The sequence below is a fragment of the Leptopilina boulardi genome, unplaced genomic scaffold, assembly GCF_019393585.1.
Source record: "Leptopilina boulardi isolate dan_hultmark-lab unplaced genomic scaffold, ZJU_Lbou_2.1 LbouV2_248, whole genome shotgun sequence".
NCBI lineage: Eukaryota > Metazoa > Arthropoda > Insecta > Hymenoptera > Figitidae > Leptopilina > Leptopilina boulardi.
Genome location: NW_026137805.1, coordinates 1,481,154 through 1,501,678, shown reverse-complemented (window position 1 = coordinate 1,501,678; position 20,525 = coordinate 1,481,154). Strand labels below are relative to the sequence as shown.

Here is a 20,525-nt window from a genome sequence, read left to right as displayed (position 1 = left end):
GAATAACCGCGCCTCAAAATGGCAACCTGCAGTAACTGTCGTCTTGAATTTAATTTGTGGCGTCGTGATTACACACGATGGACCAGCAATTGAGAGCCACGCACGTGCACATACTTCTTAAGGGCACAATAGAATTGTTCTCAGAAAGTCCGCCAAAGATAAATAAAGCTCACTTCGCAGCAAATCACTCTCGCACTGTCGCTCTCCACCACCACCACCACCACTACCATCTTAACAAGAACAACTCTTCTTCAATAGAGTTGAAAAAAATAATTATTACAATTCTACTATGTTGATCTGTGATGAAGAAAATTTTTAATTCACTTGACGTTGAATTCACTGGATTATCCTGAGCTGAATAATTATCATTTACTAATAATGAATTTTTTTTTTTTGCAGGGTGAGTGCTGAAACCAAATTAGACCAAAAATAGTCAACAAAGATGAAGGAACGGAAGGTGAAGAAGTATTTTCATATTAGATGATGAATAATTTTAAAAAATTGTCAGGATCAGGACTAAAACCAAATTAGACCAAAAATAGTGAATAGTGCGAAGATAAAGGTAAGGAAGGTAGAAAAGTATTTTCATATTAGATGATGAATAATTAAAAATAATTGTCAGAATCATTGCTGAAACCAAATTATACTGAAAATTCTGAACGGGACGAGAATAAAGGTAAGGGAAGTAGAAAAGTATTTTCATATTAGATGATGAATAATTAAAAATAATTGTCAGGATTATGGCTAAAACCAAATTAGACCAAAAATAATTAACAGGACGATGATGAAGGTAAGGAAACCGTAAAAGTATTTTCATATTAGATGATGAATAATTTAAAAAAATTGTCAGGATCAGGACTAAAACAAAATTAGACCAAAAATGGTGAACAGTGCGAAGATAAAGGTAAGGAAGGTAGAAAAGTATTTTCATACTAGATGATGAATAATTAAAAATAATTGTCAGGATTATGACTAAAACCAAATTATACTGAAAATTCTGAACGGGGCGAGAATAAAGGTAAGGGAAGTAGAAAAGTATTTTCATATTAGATGATGAATAATTAAAAATAATTGTCAGGATTATGGCTAAAACCAAATTAGACCAAAAATAATTAACAGGACGATGATGAAGGTAAGGAAACCGTAAAAGTATATTCATATTAGATGATGAATAATTTACAAAAATTGTCAGGATCAGGACTAAAACAAAATTAGACCAAAAATAGTGAACAGTACGAAGATAAAGGTAAGGAAGGTAGAAAAGTATTTTCATATTAGATGATGAATAATTAAAAATAATTGTCAGAATCATTGCTGAAACCAAATTATACTGAAAATTCTGAACGGGACGAGAATAAAGGTAAGGGAAGTAGAAAAGTATTTTCATATTAGATGATGAATAATTAAAAATAAGTGTCAGAATTAGGGCTAAAACCAAATTAGACCAGAATTAGTGGAGTGGACGAAGAGATGAAGGTAAGGAAACCGTAAAAGCATTTTCATATTAGATGATGAATAATTTTAAAAAATTGTCAGGATCAGGACTGAAACAAAATTAGACCAAAAATAGTGAACAGTACGAAGATAAAGGTAAGGAAGGTAGAAAAGTATTTTCATATTAGATGATGAATAATTAAAAATAATTGTCAGAATCATTGCTGAAACCAAATTATACTGAAAATTCTGAACGGGACGAGAATAAAGGTAAGGGAAGTAGAAAAGTATTTTCATATTAGATGAGGAATAATTAAAAATAAGTGTCAGAATTAGGGCTAAAACCAAATTAGACCAGAATTAGTGGAGTGGACGAAGAGATGAAGGTAAGGAAAGTGGAAAAGTATTTTCATATTAGATGATGAATAATTCAAAAAAATTAAAGGTCAGTGGTAAAAACAATTTAGAGTAAAAATAGTGAACGGGACGAAAATAATAAGGTAGGGGAAATAGAAAAGTATTTTCATATTAGATGATGAATAATTAAAAATAATTGTCAGGATTATGGCTAAAACCAAATTAGACCAGAATTAGTGGAGTGGACGAAGAGATGAAGGTAAGGAAAGTGAAAAAGTATTTTCATATTAGATGATGAATAATTAAAAAAAATTAAGGGTCAGTGGTAAAAACAATTTAGACTAAAAATAGTGAACGGGACGAAAATAATAAGGTAGGGGAAATTAGAAACGTATTTTCATATTAGATGATGAATAATTAAAAATAATTGTCAGGATTATGGCTAAAACCAAATTAGACCAAAAATAATTAACAGGACGATGATGAAGGTAAGGAAACCGTAAAAGTATTTTCATATTAGATGATGAATAATTTTTAAAAATTGTCAGGATCAGGACTAAAACCAAATTAGACCAAAAATAGTGAACAGTGCGAAGATAAAGGTAAGGAAGGTAGAAAAGTATTTTCATATTAGATGATGAATAATTAAAAATAATTGTCAGAATTAGGGCTAAAACCAAATTAGACCAAAAATATTGGAGTGGACGAAGAGATGAAGGTAAGGAAAGTGGAAAAGTATTTCCATATCAGATGATGAATAATTAAAAATAATTGTTAGAATTAGGGCTAAAACCAAATTAGACCAGAAATAGTGGAGTGGACGAAGAGATGAAGGTAAGGAAAGTGGAAAAGTATTTTCATATTAGATGATGAATAATTCAAAAAAAATTAAGGGTCAGTGGTAAAAACAATTTAGACTAAAAATAGTGAACGGGACGAAAATAATAAGGTAGGGAAGTAGAAAAGTATTTTCATATTAGATGATGAATAATTAAAAATAATTGTCAGAATTAGGGCTAAAACCAAATTAGACCAAAAATAATTAACAGAACGATGATGAAGGTACTCTCTAAATCTGAATTAGTAAAAATGTTTACTAATTTGAATTAGTGACTCACTTTTTGCTTTAGAATTAGTTAAATTTTACTAATTAAAAGTTACTGATAATTAGTAAAATTTCACTAATTCAGAAGCAAAAAGTGAGTCACCAATTCAAATTTGTAAACATTTTTACTAATTCAGATTTAGAGAGAAAGGAAACCGTAAAAGTATTTTCACATTAGATGATGAATAATTTAAAAAATTGTCAGATTCAGAGCTATTTTAGATAATTGCGTAAAAATTCACCATCAAAATTTATTTCTAATTTAACGGAAACTACGATAACTACTTAATGTTTGCGCGAAGATGTTGGATATAGGATAATAAAAAAGTTTCCAAGGTGAGCTGGAGATGCGTGAATGGGGGGTATGCATGAATGGGACCCTTCTAACGCACGTATATAAACGCACACATTTTTGATACTTGTATATATCCTTTCATTACTTTGGATTCGCTCGACCACCCTTGGCTTCAAATGTGTAAGAAACATACATATATATATATATATATATACATTATACTCTTACCAATGCGCATATACCTGTCCTTTGGACGTGATTGCCGATCCGAATGCACAAGTTGACCACATCAAGCGATATCGCTACTTGCAATCGCGGCGGATCGCTTTATTTTTGCTGCTGCCCCAAGGACCAAAGAGATTTATTTTCGACAAATAGAAACTCATTTAACTCCAAATGACTAAAGAAATTTACAGTCAATTAAAAAAAAGTTTCTCTTATATACTAATTTTTGTTTTATGAATTTTTTTTTATTTAAATTTATTTAGTTAGGTTTCTTTTTCTCTCCAACTTAAAAAAGAAAAATAATTTTTATTGTCAGGTTAGTATAGAACGAAAAAAATTGAAAATTTGTTCAATATTTCATATATTTAATATATAACAGTACATCTTCATTAAAAGCTATATATATATAAAGAATGATCTCTCTGTACAATGAGCATTCGTGTAAGACGATTTGTATAACATACAATTTATTTGTGTTTATGTTTGTAGTGTAGCGTGAAAAATACGAGTCTTGTTCGGACGGTTTCTTGCTTTTCCTTTTTTTTTTCATTTGCAAGCATGAAATGGCACATTTTGTACAGCTGATTTTTTTTATAACGATTATTGTATAAAGCTCCTAAAATTTTAAACCGCCAATTAAATTAAAAAAAAAAAAAATCTCCGATGTAATGAGAGTATATAAATAAAGACTAGACTTCGTTAGATTCCGTTATTATATAACAATAATATAACGTATATATAGTTTACAAAAATATGATAACAATGACATTTTTATCACTCTTCATTTTACAAATGCACAAATCCCTCGCTCTCTTTTTCTCAATACACCAATAAGTGCCGTCGATTCAAAAATTTTTTTTAATAATTTAATTTTCTTTTCATTTAAATCCTTATTTGAATTGGAATTTTTTATTTACAATTTTTTTTTTTAAATGTGACTAATGTTAGTGATGCTACTCACATTTGTTGATTAAGATTTAAATGTGTTTTTAAAAAAAAAAAAAAAGTAAGACGCGAATTAACAATTTAAATTTTTTTTTTTTCAATATAATGTGGGTGCTGATCAATTCGACCGACTGACACGACCACTCTTTGGTGAACACATTCTTGCGCTCTTCATATTACACCCTATTTACATTCCAGTCTCCCATCTTTGGCACAAAGCTATGTATTCAAATTTACAGGATTCATTATTTAATCGATGACAAGGACATGAATTTTTCTCATTTATATACACTTTCATTAATTCTTTGTGTGAATAAGGCGTTCTTTGTATAATGTATTTTTAAATGCACTAAAACCTAATTAGTAGTAGCACCATACCATTTTTTTTTTTTTTGCAAATACATATATTTATCATAATTGTCACGCAAATTATTCAATTTTTATTATTATCTTCGAGTGGGTACAGATGCTCACCTATTTTCTCTGTTAAAGGAAATTTTTTCCTGCACTAACTCTTCTCACATTTCAATGTTATTTCATCATTACACATCATCTACAGTATAAAAATAATTATTATCACTGTTTCACGTAGAAATCTGGCAATTGTTAGCTTTATAATAATTGCTTTATAGCAAAGATGATTGACAGTCTAATAATTCGATTAAATAGATAAAAAAAAAAACATTCTCAGTAACAATTTTTGATTATAATTATCATTTATTGATAATCGAATCTTTTTTTGCAGGGTCAGTGCTGAAACCGAATTAGACGAAAAATAGTCAACGAAGATGAAGGTAAGGAAGGTGAAAAAGTATTTTCATATTAGATGATGAATAATTAAAAATAATTGTCAGGATCATTACTGAAACCAAAATAAGACTAAAAATACAGTGAAACACGTACATCGGACCCGCATTATTCGAATTCTCGCTTAAACCGGATATTTTTCCGGTCCCTTGAAATCCGATATACGTGGGTTTCACTGTAGATGGTTAAAAAAAATTAACGTAAAAAATTTTGAAAAATAAAAAATTACCGACCTAGAAATCTATCTTACCGACTGATGGTAAAGAAATTTTTTTCCAACACTGCAAAAAGATGTATCTTATTATAAGACACATTGGAAGCCAATTACCAAAAGCATCTTCCTATTCATCTTACATCTTAAGAAACTAATGCATTTTAATATGTTTTTGATAACTTAGAAGCAAGTTGTAAAAAACATCTTAAAATGGCGACCAAAACATCTCAAAATAAGATACTTCTTTTTGCAGTGAAAATGCTAATATAAAAAATTACCGACATAGAAATCTACCATACCAACAATGGGACGAGGATAAAGGTAAGGAAAGTGGAAAAGTATTTTCATATTATATGATGAATAATTCAAAATAATTGTCAGAATCAGTGCTGAAACCAAATTATACTGAAAATTCTGAACGGGACGAGAATAAAGGTAAGGGAAGTAGAAAAGTATTTTCATATTAGATGATGAATAATTAAAAATAATTGTCAGAATTAGGGCTAAAACCAAATTAGACCAAAAATAATTAACAGGATGATGATGAAGGTAAGGAAACCGTAAAAGTATTTTCATATTAGATGATGAATAATTAAAAAAAAACTAAAAACCACTAATTATACTGAAGAAGTCAAAGGTAAGTAAGATGGAAAAGTTTTTTCATGCTAAGATGATGAATAATTAAAAAAAAATTTAGCATTTATAGAATAGTTTTTCATTAACTTCCAGTAGTAAAATTTTAATTTTTTTAAATGACACTTTTCCCATAAAATCTTTTCAAATATTTCTAAAACTTTTAATTACCAAAATTCAGTTTCAGAACCACCTTTTTTTAAAAAAAAGAATTAAAATAAATATCTTAAAAAAGAAGTAATTTTTTAGTAAAATATCTTTCTTCATTTTTCTCTAAGGCAAGTTATAAAGCTATATATATATGTATTGATTTTATAGAAACATTGTAGAATCGTTGACTGTTTAATTGACATACCGCATACGACAGGTTGAACAGAAAGTCGCAGAGAACATAGTATATAGTGTATAGATTGAGCAATTTTCTCTCGCACGACACTCTTCCTAGCACAAATAAAAGCTGAACACGAGTCGCCAAGCGTTTTACACCGGATCATAGAATCCATTCTTGGAACTCACTCGCACTCATTCATTGCAAACAATGATGATCATGATCGCCTCTTATAACTCAATCAATTGACTTTTAATCCACTAACCGACGCTTATTAAATTTGTGTTTCTATTTTTTTGCTTTACTTTTCAAAAATTTTTTTTCCCTGCGTCTTATAATTAAAGAAAAAAAAATGAGACACACGTGAAAAAAAACCATGTCGCGGAGAAACTCACAATCACGAGAAATCGTACAACACTTCCGGTCGTTATTTCTTTTCTTCATAAATTGTTGTGGAATTTCACTTGAAATCCATTTAAATCAATAAATTTGTGAAATTTTTGCCGCTAAAATAACTTGCAGTCACTTTATGTAAAAGAGTGATGGAAAAAGTTCAAGATTTAAGAGAAAGAGAGCCTTGGAACGAAAAGTATATTAATGTTCAAGGGGGAGGAGTTATAGGAGTCGTGAAGGAACAGAAAAAAGTAGAAGTGATGCATACAAGAAATATATGAGATGGTCGAATGGAGGGATTAAAACGAAGGACGTCAAGGTAAGAAGTTCAAAAAAGAAGAAAATGAGATCAGAGAAACATGGGAGGAAAAAAGGGACAAACGTGGATTTATCTAAAAGAGTAAGAGATAAGAAATATGGGCAGCATTGGAAAAAAGCGATCATTTTCCAATTTTTTTTTTCGATAAATCTTTTTTCTAGTCGATTCTAAAACATTGTTTTTGTCAAATTACAGTCTTACGAACTGAGAGTTCTTGTTTCCTCAAGAAGACCCGGTGGAATTTCCACTATTGAATGAGGACTTGGTGAACTAGCTGTGGTGGGATCACTTTCATCGGCATCGTGATTAACCTCTTCACCGCCAGTTAATTCGCGCACATTACCCGGAAGATAGTCTTTCCAACTTCGAAAAAGATATCTTGTAAATTTTCTCAACTGACGAAATTTACAATAAGTTGCACCTTCAGCCGATTCTAATTGTTGGGTTTGTATTAAAAAGCCCTTTTCCTTGAAGGTTTGTTCGAGTTTTTCTCTTTGAATGGATTTTCTTGTTTTTCTCTTTCTTCGACCATCGTCAAGAGTGGGTGATCTTGGACATGTGGGAGTTGTAATTCTCTCGGCTGCAGCATTTAAAAATGCTCCAGTTGATGATCCAGCTTGTCCTGCTGGCTGTTGAAGAGCTTCTCTTGGAAAGAATTCATAACCCCTCATACTTTTATCACCAGTTCCACTATAGTATCTAAAATTTCCACCAGCATCAACGGAGAGACTTTTTTTCTCTTGGAGTGTTGGTTTAGCACCACCGGTGAATTTAAATTTACAAATACTAACCTCAGTGGTTGGATTATTATTGTTTTCGGTTGGCATCGGTGGAATGAAAATTGCTGATCTTTTTCGTTTTGTCGGTTGAGCTGGATTTGACGATGGGGCATTTCTTTTTGGTCGAGGAGACACTGGCGATGGGGTTGACGTTGGAGTTGATGGCGAAGGTACTGGAGTGGGATTATTATTATCCAACATTGAGTACAATGATTTGGGGACAATTTTCTGTTCTTTTGGTGAAGTATCCGGTTTAGGTGAGTTCTTTTCGTTTTGTGCCATTTTTTGATAGTAGAGAAATTGTGATTGAAGAGCCATGGGATGAATGAAGACACCAGCGTTTGGCCAGTAGACAAAACCAGGATTAGGATTCGTTGGGTCATTATTATTGTTGACGACATTGTTATTGGTTTCTTGTCTAATGGGATCGTATGAAGCGCCTAGACATTCGATATCTTCATTGTCACTAGAGGCCTCACTTTTTAGCTGACCGGACTCGTAGACATTACCATGTTTCCTCAGTAGTCGTATTTTTAATTGATTTAAATCCCGTACACAAAGATTTAGTGGTTCGTCCTGTTCCTTTAAAGAATCTAAACCAAGACTCCTACGTGATTCCTGTGTAAGCCTCTTTTCTAAAAGACTACTGATTCTATTTTGTATATCAGTTCGTTGAAACGGAATATGAGCATCTTTATCAAGCTTCTCTCTAGGTGCTTTTATTTCCTCCCGTCCTGGTGTTCCCGGTAAAATGGTCCCATAATTTTTGTATATAAGATGACAGATGTCTGCTTTCTTCGGCTTTCTACCTCTTCTGGGTTTGCTATTGTCAAGAGTAATTTCCCCCATGTAGGGAAGATCGGAATATTTCATTGGTGGTCTTGGAGTAGGTTGCGACTGCTGATGATTTCCATAAGGCTGAGAAGAGGATGTTATCACTGATCTTCTAGAATTTCCAAAATTATTATTTGGCTGTGGACTCGGTGGCAGTGGAGGACAAAGTTCCTGTTGCATTGCCGCTATTCTTTGAAGCCATCCATGAACATCAGAAATGGGGCTTGGGGTCGAAGTGGAAGTAGTTGGAGCCGGACTAGGCGAAGTCTCCGAAACTGATGTCGGTGATGAATTTAACGCTTCTTGAGCTAATGCTGCTTCATAATGATCCAAATACTCTGGTGGCAGTGCTTGATGATGAAATTTAAGCTTCCACCTTGACTTTCTGCGACCTCGACTGTAACATAATAAAAATTGTATCCTTAAAGATTATATTGTCGATAATAGAATTGAAAATTAAAACGTATTATAGGTGTCGGAAAAATAATAACTGAGTTCCATTTGAATCGGAGTTGTCTATTACTGCATTCCAGCCACTCCTTAATTGCAATTTATAATGCAAAATAACACCTTCAACCGTGGGCAGTACTACTTCCCTCCACTGCTCTCGGGACAAATTTAATGAAATTCAATATAACGGTTAATCGTCTCGCGGCATTTCATCGCGTTGATCAATAAACTGATCTTGCCGAACCAGTTCTATCGGTCTGATTAGCAATTGACTATATATACAAAATATCGCAATCGGTCCTCATTATCGGAGCGACATAATAATTCGTCAATGAATCGTGGAAAGTAACTTCCATTTTTTCAAATATCGAAAATCCAACTTCAAGCGGAGATAATAAATTATTTTTCTTTTGCCCCGGATATTTGTTAAGAAAAAACTGAAGAATATTGCATTTTACTCTAATAAAAGAAGGATGTGAATAAATTACAATAAATCATAAGAATATTAACCTGGGCCTAGCTCTGTTGGAATTGTCCTGAGGCGATTGTCCTGTACTGACATCGTGCACCTGCTGATTGCCCTGTAGTTGATGATTAACATCACCAGAGAATGATGTCTCCAATTCGGGTCTGTAAAAAGTTATTAAACATTACTTAATTTTGAATTCAAATTTATATTAACTGTTTTATTTTAGATATGAGAAGAAGGGGTATACAAGAGGAACCGTCAAGAAAAAGTTTTTCATACTAGATAATGAATAATTAAATTAAAAAAAATATTGACAGATAGGTATTTCCCCTCGAGAGTCGCATAATTATTCTTTTTTTTTCTACTAAACGACATTTCTTGCATCTTAGAATGTTTTTTAATTCTTCTTCTATCTCGAATTTAAAACCTTGATACACATTCCAAGCACGAAAATGAATCTTCTCAGTATAGAGGAAAAAAGAAAACAGATTGCAAAATTAATATTCCCCCAACAAAACTACGATGCGGAATTTCCGACTTGGTAAAAATTCGAGGGCACGCGGTCTTGCATGAGTCGACGAATGCGCACGTCTTGTTTCTTTTTCTTCTTCTTCTTTCTTCATCTTCCTGCCGACTGCTTTTGTATTATATATATATATATATATATATCGAGAGTTATTCATTCCTTTGCAATCTTTAATGAACTACCTGAATTCTACTCGATTAAATGTCAGGAATTTAGGACCGCGAAACAAAAATTGAAATGACTTTTTAGAATATTTTTTTTTTTACCCTAAATTATTGGATTCACGTCCCCGTTCTTCTTCCTCTTGTGGTTCCTGTTTAACAGCCATGTGTACAAGTGGAGGAATTTTATGATGCAATGAATGTTGAAAAGGCAGCGTATCTGTCAGGGAGCCTTCTAGCCCCGTTGATTGTGCACGGGGCGCGACTTCCTCAGTCTGCATAATGCCCCCTGAAACAAAAACAAAAAAAAAATAGATAAATCCTTTTGGTTACCAAAATTATTCATTGAAAAAGTATTTTTTTTTAATAATAATCCATAATTTGAGTTGGAAGAAAGTGCTGCATAATACAGACATTTCTCAAGAGACAATTTTCTAGTGTGGCTTTGAGGTGATTGGATGTATATGTATGTGTGTAAAGCGGCCCTTAGGATGTAACATGTCGTACGCACGCGAGAATTCTATGGACATAAGAAAAAAGAATCCCTTAGAGACCAGTTTCTGGTTATATGTGGCGAGTGACAAGGCGAAGCGGTGTAGATTGCCACGCAGCAGTTGCCATTGTAATTCCACTTGGCTGTATTCTTCTCGTCGCGACAACGTTTGCTCCTTGTTCGCAAAGAGTTCTACTACATGAATCGAACGACATTCCTCAAAGTTTTTGATATGCCGTCGTCGCGCGCGCTTTACTCACCATAAGACACTTTTATCAAGAAAATCACAAACAATAAGCGCCGCGCCGCCGCAATCACAGTTATATATACCCTATACAATAAGTAATGTCTATATATCGTTTATGGACTTTATCCTCGTCATCAATATCGATACAACATCAGGAAATGAATATATAAAACTGCTTTTTTCATATTGGGTGGTGACTTTCATTAGAATTGTATTTTTGTTTTTTCTAACCCAACATCTAAAGTGAGACAATTAAATGTGGAATTTCATAAATATTAAGGTAGATAAGAATTTCCTGTTTTTGTGATGGTAAGAATTTTTTTTTTTAGTTAAAAAAACATTCCAATTGAGGAGAAATAACAACTAATTATGGTTTTTGATTTATAAAACTGCTATTTTGAATTAAAATTTTACGTTGGATTTAGCAAATCATCAGAAATTGTATAAAAAATTCCCTCGGAATCTTTTTGAGGAGAATTCTGATAATTCCTATATCTTATCGCATGGTAATTGAAACGGAATTCTTTCTAGACACATCGACATCATTGAAGTACAATACACCCGCAATTCCTATTCCATATTTGGTATTTTCAATCGAATTTCCAAAGATCGAAGCGGCATTTGACCGTCTAACACTGTCACGTGTCAACTGCAAATCGCATTTCAAGATCTTTTCCCTTAAAACCCGCTCTCTTTGGACTTCTCTCTCTCTCTCTCTCTTATATACAGCTGAAATGCTGGAGAATCGTTACATCGCTCTCTCAACGAAGAGAAGTCATTCAACACCAATTCCTTGCCCTTATAAAGGGATCGAATCACCTCAAGGATTCCAACAAATTCATTGTCACAATAAAGAAGGAGTCTCATCTCAACTTAAATGGCTTCAATTTTTGCAAACAATAGAATTGAGTTTCAAACCAAACACAATAATAATAGACAGTTTGCCATTCCGATAAAATCTTACCGAGTTTTAGAATTTCTAAAAAAAAATGTGAAAACAATGTGGATATATATATATGGAAATTTTTCAAGAATCTCTCCTGAGATGTGAAAAACAGTAAACAACTTTATTAGAAGGTAATTTAAATATTTCTATTATTATTATTATTATTATTATTATTGTATTTATTTTCATTAATTTTTTTTTGATATTAATAAATGTATTTGTTTTTCTAGTGATACGGAAAATATATATCTCTGTCCTTTACTATTTCGTGACAATTGTGCATTGGCCTTTAATGTGTGAATTGTTTCCCAACTGTTGTGTGGTTCAACCTAACCTTCAAAAAAAAATATTTTGAAATATTACGAGACAAAAATAAATGCGCGTCGTTTAGAAAAAAAAAATGTTTCACTACTGTGATGATGAATAATTAAAAAAATTTAACAAAAAAAAAAAAAACTCAATAACAATCTAAAAATATTAATAGCATATAAATTTTGTTAAACTTCTCCCACAGCACCGAAACTTTCCTAAAGATTTATTTGAAATGTTCGGAATATTTAATTGCAATGTTTAATGAAAATTGTGTAAAGTGGGACATTCAAATCTTTACACAATTTTCACTAAACATTGCAATTAAATATTCCGAACATTTCAAATAAATCTTTAGGAAAGTTTCGGTGCTGTGGGGGTTTATTATCAAAATGAAAATAGAAATTTTTCAAAGAACGAAAAAAATAAAATTCATATTTGATTTTTAATGAGAAATAAATTTTTGGATGTAATTAAGAGTTTATTTGTTATTGAAAGAAACGATGAGAGGTGAATGGCATTTTTTTTTTCTTTAAGTCTTAATTATGGGTTTATATCATTTTTGAAGCTACAGAAATCATCGGTTTTCGTTTGTACTCATCTGCTCGTAATTGACTGAAGAGTGGCTGTGCCACTTAACTCGATTTACGGCAATGGTGTAATTTACGGTTACGCATATATAATAATATATATATACAAGTGCTTGCATACACTTTCAAAATGATTTATAATAGTAATTCTCATTCTTGTAGTTTTACATAAATATGCATATTTGTATTGAGAAAATTGACTTAGTTTTGTATTTTTTTTTTCTTTCGTTTTTTTTCTTGTATTTTTTTTTTTTTATTTGATTTTATGATTTTTAATTTCTTGGCAAGAAAATTAAAACCTCTTTCAAGTGCTGTTTAAAGTATTATGAACTTTGAAAAGAGGAAAAAATGAGGGAAATAAAAATGTTTCTTTATTTTTATTTTTTTTTTGCCAGAAGAGCGATATTTTACTTGTTTTGAACGACATTGGACGGTTTATAAAAAGCAACGCGACATACCGGCCGGTGTATAATTATTATTATAAGAGAGCGAGGGAGGTGGCCCGATTCATTGAAGACCGCTTATAGAATGATGCAGGCGCGCGTAACAGAAATTTATTTTTTAGCTATTTTTAGGTTTGCTTGGCGCTCTGCCACTATTTTAGGTTCTCTCAAATTTCTCACTCCATATTTGGAATTATGTGCGAGCCAATATATTTTGAATCGCGTCCTTCTTTTTTTTCTTTTTTAAAACCATCTTTGGCTCTTGTTTTTGATCTATCTCCAAAATATAATATATTCTTAATTAAAAAAGGGGTATATTAAAAAGCAAAATTTTTTTTTCTATTTAAATTATATTCTTATTAATTTTTTTTTTTTGAATTGTGACAGCGGTGGGATAAACATAATTAAATTACAATCTGTATTAAAAAGACTTTCAAATGCTCCAGAGTATCTAAAATATAAATTTAGAAAAAAAAGGTGACAGCGGTGGGATCGGCGCGTCAGTATTATAACTAAATTAAGTTATAATTTATTCAAAACTAAAATTAGAAAAAAATTGATATCAGTGATAACATCAATGTTTCAAACTGAAACTTTAAAAATTGTATCCCAAATTAAAAATTTTCGATATTAAAAACAAAAATATTTCTCTATTGGTGACAGCGGTGGGAATGATAAATGTCACTATTAATTAATTTTTTAAATATTCTCTTCCTCTCATCTCAGTTACGATTTATGTGGTAATTAATAGCTCGTATAATATAAAACAAAAGAATATACATGTCGCGAAAGGGGATTGTTTGGGCAATAAATAGTATTGTTAATTTGTGATACTGAAAAAAAGTTATGTAGGCATAAAAATATATAAAAAAAAATGATGTTACATACGCTAAATCACCGATGCAATTATACATAAATCGGTAAAATAATCTGATAATTGAACTGTCATCTTGAGCGCGAGCGAGTGAAAATTACATGCGGCAAAGTTGGATGCCCACGTATAGACCATAAATAATTGGACCAACCAAGTGAGCCAATTAAGGGAGACCTACTATAACTATATATATATATATATATATATTTATACGATCGTCAGGTTCAAAAGAACAGGAAACCCATTCCATTTGATCTAAGTATCTCGATACGAATGACACTTTAATGTCGAAATCGAATGCCAATGAATATTCATAATGTCTCGCACTGGCATTTCAAATGTTGCTCTCTTGCATATATACACGACAGGGGCCACATTTAGACATAGACGAAAAGATGAAGGATAAGTCCTAAGATAAGACTAAGGTCCAAGAATGACTATATCATTTCGTAATCAATTAACCGATCGATATTAATCATTATTTTTATTATTTCATTAGCCTTTTTAGATTGTTATATTATATTATATTTTTATAATATATTATATATTATTGTTCAGGATTATTATTATTATAATCACTATCAAACATCGTCATTATTAAGTACTTCAACAAAATTGAAAATTGAATTCAAAATTATTTTATTTTTGATATAAGAATAAAATACATTGATTATATTCTCAATTAGAAAATAAGATTATTTTCTTAAATTTAGAATAAATTTTCTTGGAGATGATTAAAATTAATTAGAGGCAAGTGTATTTAATAAAAATGTTCAAGTTCAATGGTATAGGCAAAATGGTGGCAGCGGTGGGATAATCTTAGTTCAAGGATACAATGAATACATAATTACAATATATATTATTATTATACCTATTACTGTAATTATTTATTATTATTATTATTATTATTATTATTATTGTTATCATTATTATTGTTATTATTATTATAGTTGCAAAAAAATCCTACTATAGTTCCTCAAATATTTCGCTAGTAACATTAAAGAAATTTTTGATAATCTTAAACGTTTTGTACTAAAAATAAATTTTAAATGTTTCTAATTTTTAAAATAAATACACTGAAAAAAAATGTATTTAATTCAAATAATCGGTTACTTGATTATTAGCAAAGAAATATTTACTTGAACAAAATAAGTTTTAATTGAATCAATGGTATTTGTTTTAAATAAAGAAATATTTTTAGTTCATATAAAAATTATTTGGTTCAAGTAAATATTTATTTGATAATAGTCAAGTAACCAATTTTGAAATTTTAAAATATTAAAGAGGAACATTAAAAAAACATTTTTGTAATACACGTTTATGATTTGAAAAAAAATAATAAATTTAAAAAATATCTAATTCGACTGTAAAAGAAGCATTTAGCAAAAGAATTTTGGGGTTCTCGCAAAAAAAAAAAATTTAACACAAATCTCACCTGAAATGGGAAAAGTAGATTCGGGCACCATGTAAAATGGAATTATCACTATCAATTTTTAACGAAGAACAGTAAAAACAAAATATCCACTTTTCACTTTCTTCTTCTTTCTTTTTTTTTTATTTAATCACAAAAGTTAAGACACGTAAAAAACAGTATCACCATTTTTTTCATTTTCACATTATAAAATTTATAATTGAACACAAATATCAGTAGTAAAAAATAATATAATAAAAAATAAAATAATAAAACATAGTACTACACAAAATTTTTTTTTTGGAGACTTTGTCACTATGAGGAAATTGTTGTAGTGAAGATGGTTTCGGAATAAATGAAAGAAGACTTTTGAGGGAGGCACGTGCTTCGCTATATTGGAACGTTGTGAGAAAAGAGCCGAGAAGAAGGATAGAGAGAGAAAGAGAGAGAGACAGATGAAGGGGGGGATGGAAGATGATAAGTGGTTCGATGAAGAGAGAAAAAGAGAGAGAGAAAGAGAGAGAGAGGGGGAGGGGGACAAAAAGATAGAAAAAAAAGGGATACGGAATATACAGTGGACTGTATTGAAGCAGTTTTGGCACTGTAACTCGCGTGCCAAGCAAGAATCACCAACCCCAGCATCCGAGAGAGTGTTCTCAGCGCGTGAGGTGTGAGCGGGGGCGCGGGCGTATATTCTCGATTTGGGCGGATGGAAATCTGAGATTGCTCCATATCGGGCCGTTAGCAGTGTGCCACCAGAAGATGTTCCCTAATAGCAAACTCTGACAGGCTCGGATTTAGAAGAAGATGAAACAAATTCATTAACCTTATAAATATAATAATAAATATATCACCGCAACGAATTTTATTTCAAATTTAATTCTATTTAATTTATTGTTGTAATTATTATTTTCACTTGAAATTTTGATAAATTATTATCCTATATGAGAGTAATAAATCCCGAAAATTTTAACTCATTTCAACAAAATGTATTTTATATTTTAAATGCCAGAATTGACTTGACAATGTTTTACTTATTTAATGCAAAAAATTTAATTTTGAAGAGATGCCAAATTATATAGTTTTAAATTAAAATCGATAGTTTGTAATAAAAGCATCATTATTAGCGATTATGAATTAATTTAGTAATGTGATTTTCTTATATTAATACGATTTTCAGAATAAGTTACGGAAAATTTTAATATAAAAAGTAATTTTTTAAATTCATTGACGTTTTTTTTTTATAATAATGAAGGCTTTAATATGTCCTTTAAACCAGCCCTGGTTTTTCTTGTTCTTTCTTGACTTGACTCTGTCTTGTTCTTATGAAAGCAACAGACCCACAAAGGTATATATTTAACCCCGCGCCAACCAAACCAAGAATCGACAAACGTGTTTGAGACGCGCGCAACAAACTCTACTGACTTTAAGTTTTATTTTTTCCTTCAATTATTCCCTACTTTTTCAATTTTTAGTTTAGTACAAATTTCAAAGAATTCAAATATAAGTCACTGAATTTTATACCCTTTTAGTTACAGTAATTAATTTTTTATTTTAAGCAACTGTTTTCTTTTTTAAATGAAAAATATAAATTTCCTTTATTAATTTTCACAATTTTTACCTTTAAACTACCATAGCGGTCTCTCAGACCGTAGTAAATTCTTATATGTATAAGTAACTTCTGCGCATCTGCCTGCGCAACTAGTTCTTTCATAGTCAACATAACCTGCAATTATTGTTTTAACGCTAAACGTATACTTTTTTTAACAATTAGCAGTTTAAACGAAAATTTAAATCAAAAAATTTATAAATTGGATTTTTTTACTTTAACAGATTTTGTTTCAAATTTACAATGAATTAACCAAAAAAAAAAAAAAATAAACTAAACTAAATTGAGCAAATATTTTCTGGCAAACATTCCTTCTTATATCCATTGCACGTGACCAGTTAACGCTCACGCTTCTGATCTTGGCCAAATTTTTTTTTTTTTTCACCAACCAAGGTATCGATACGATCGTGCATCGAAATCGTGATCGAATACAATCGTGAGATCGTGTTACTGATCCCACCAAAAATAGAGAATAAAATTATTTCCATAAAAAGTAATTTCTGTTTTATACCTCTAAAAAATTTTTAATTCAGTTTAAAATATTTTAAAAAAATTGTAATTATTATTATTGTTATTATTATTATTATTATTGATGACCAACATTATAATCATCATAACGATAATAATAGATTTTTTTCTGTTCTATTTATTATATACTGAAATATTGTACATTTATAGAACGATTTCCTAAAAACGTATGTGGGTGATAGATGTTTATGTCTGGGTTTTCTGTAAATAATAGAAGGTAATATTCCGTATTTTGGCTGGCTAACAGATCCTCTTTTACTGCGTGTGTTTCAACACTAAAAATATCCGAAATATTTCCCTAATTCTAGACAGTTACGAAGCTTCTATTCGTAGAGTGAATAACGATTTACTCAACTTCTCTCTGTCAAAAAGTATATATCGGTTTAATATATATAGAACAAGAGTCACATTTTTTAAATAATATTATAAAACCAAAAATGTACAAGATCCCAAAAATTTTTGATTTTTTAAACTGCTAGATGCCAAAAAAAGGACATTTAATACTTTTCCGGGTCTGGTGGACCGCTGTATCTTTTTTTTAATGTTCTTCCAATAATTTTAAATTATATGTAATTCTCTCGCAGTTCAAAATGAGTCAAACAACATCGAAAGTGGCGCCACCAATCCGACTCATTTTTTTTTTTAGGTTATGACGACTCAAAGAACTAGTTTGCGCAAGCAGATGCGCAGAACAATTGCATCGCATCTTTCTCAAAAAATATGTTTGGAAATTCTACTGTACTTTAAAAAAAAAGAGTATAAAAAAAATGTTTTATTTAATATATATAACTTTAAACTGTTCTTGGACATAAATTTTTTGGCTAACAATTAGGATTCCACTTAAGCGACGCCGAGAGGACACTTCTTTCGATATCTCACAGATATGGCAGCAATTTAGGGTTCTTATCCGTGCGCGAGAACGTGATTTTCGGCATTTGGTGTACCTGACTATTACATTGAAATACACACACACACATATATATATATGTATATGTGTGTTTGAGTGCGATAAATCGTGCAGGTTACGAGGCGGACATTATCCGCGGCAAAAGGCCTGGATTGCACGTCATCCTGTGCTACTGTGGGAAACCTAAAGTCGCTGTGTGTGCGCGCGGCAAGCTTTCAAGGCTCATTAACCCGGCAAAAGCGATAGCGTGCCATACAGAATTAAATGTTTTAAAAAAAAGTATGTACGTATCTTGCCGCAACTGCTCATCGTCTTTGTATATATATATATATATATATATATATACTGGATAAAACACTCGGAGAAACTTATAGACGATTACTGATAACATTTGGAAACTTCTCAGAAAAAGGAGGAATGTACATTCTTTTATTTTTGTTAAAAGATACCAAAAGAAAAAATAAATCGATTTACACTTTTTTCGGGGGATTTTGATAGAAATAAGTTAGGTTAGGTTAGAATTGATAAGATTAGGTTGAGGTTAGATTAGGATAATTTAAACCAGTTTGAGGTTAGATTAGGATAATTCAAACAAGTTTGAGGTTATGTTAGATTAGTCTAGATAATGTTAGATTAGGTTAGATTGAGGTTAAACTAGTTTGTAGTAAATTGAAGACAGGTTGAGCTAAGTTAGATTCAACCATATTAGGTTATGTGACAAAGCCCAAAGTTGGAATAAGGTCAGATCACAAAATAACCTCAAAACAGCGTCAAAATCATAAAATTTCAAATTACATAATAATCTTAAACTCAAGGTCAAGGAGCAAACCAACTGCTTTTGTAGATGAACCAAAGGTTCGTTTATTTTTACAAATGTCTCTCGTAGAAACTGGCAGGTTGATTTTGTTCAAATATTTGATATCTCAGTAAAAGCAGAATCAAAAACTTAGAACTCGGAATTAAAATTTCCAAAGCAAAAATATAAATTAGAATGACTTACTTTAATTTTAAAATGTAATTTTGTTACTCCTGAAATCAATTGGTTGGGGAACGGACCAAGATTGGTAACTTGCTGATCCAAGCCTGATAAACCCCAAAATTGTCAGGAAACTAGAAATAGGTTATGATAACCAAAAGTTGGCGCAAAAATGGCTCAAGTCGACAAACCCCAATATTGGCGGAGGAATGGCTCAAGGTTGTCGAAAGTTCAAAGAAAAACTGCCTCAAAGCTGGGAAGATCCAAATAGAGTAAAAGTGGCTCAAAGCTGGCGGAGATCCCAATGGAGTAAAACTGGCTCAAGTCTGATGAAGACCAAAAAGAGCAAAACTGGTCCAAAGCTGGCGAAGATTCAAAAAGAGTAAAGGCTGGCGATTGGCGTTGAACTTGAATAACTTTTCTTGACTAAGAGTTAATACTGCTCCCTCTGAGCAGGAGTTTTATTTGAGGGTTGACAATTGATGAAAGAACTTTCTTGCAGAGGAAGAATTTGAATTTTCTTGAAGAGGAACCGATGATAGTGACACCCAAATAAAAACTGACTTGTTCCTCGTAAATGTATGGTTTATATAGTAGAAAACTAATCAATAAAGTTAGGATCAATATTTTTTAGCAAGGGGTTGGCCAGAATCACGCGATTACAATACCATATTTGGTCATCTTAGTATAATTATTTTTAACAGAATCGAGAGGGCTTGTGGCACGTGTGAAAAATAGGGGTTTGTCATGCCACAGGTCGATAATTTGTAGACATAATGTCGCGAGGACGTGACACAAGTAAAAAAAAAATAAATTTAAATAAAAAAAATTCAAATATTCCAAAAAAGGTAACATTTTTTCGCAGTGTATATATATATGTATATATAATCCGAGGTTGAAAATATTTTTTAACATGAA

The 20,525-nt window shown here is 31.2% G+C and overlaps 1 protein-coding gene across 2 annotated transcripts in view; it reads right to left on the bottom strand.

The window, feature by feature from the left end:
• Positions 1-3,760: 3,760 nt before the first annotated feature.
• The window catches only part of LOC127280556 (uncharacterized), a 37,868-nt gene continuing 21,103 nt past the window's right edge, over positions 3,761-20,525 (bottom strand). Inside the window, exons 1-4 of one of the 2 annotated variants that reach the window (XM_051303610.1) lie at positions 15,612-16,242; positions 10,380-10,563; positions 9,629-9,748; positions 3,761-9,065 (exon numbers count right to left, since the gene is read on the bottom strand). In XM_051303610.1, the coding sequence (XP_051159567.1) occupies positions 7,253-9,065; positions 9,629-9,748; positions 10,380-10,563; positions 15,612-15,642 (2,148 nt within the window). In that variant the 5' untranslated portion in view covers positions 15,643-16,242 and the 3' untranslated portion in view covers positions 3,761-7,252. Of the gene's footprint in view, positions 9,066-9,628; positions 9,749-10,379; positions 10,564-15,611; positions 16,243-20,525 lie in introns of those variants that run through there. The other variant, XM_051303611.1, reaches the window with a different exon arrangement.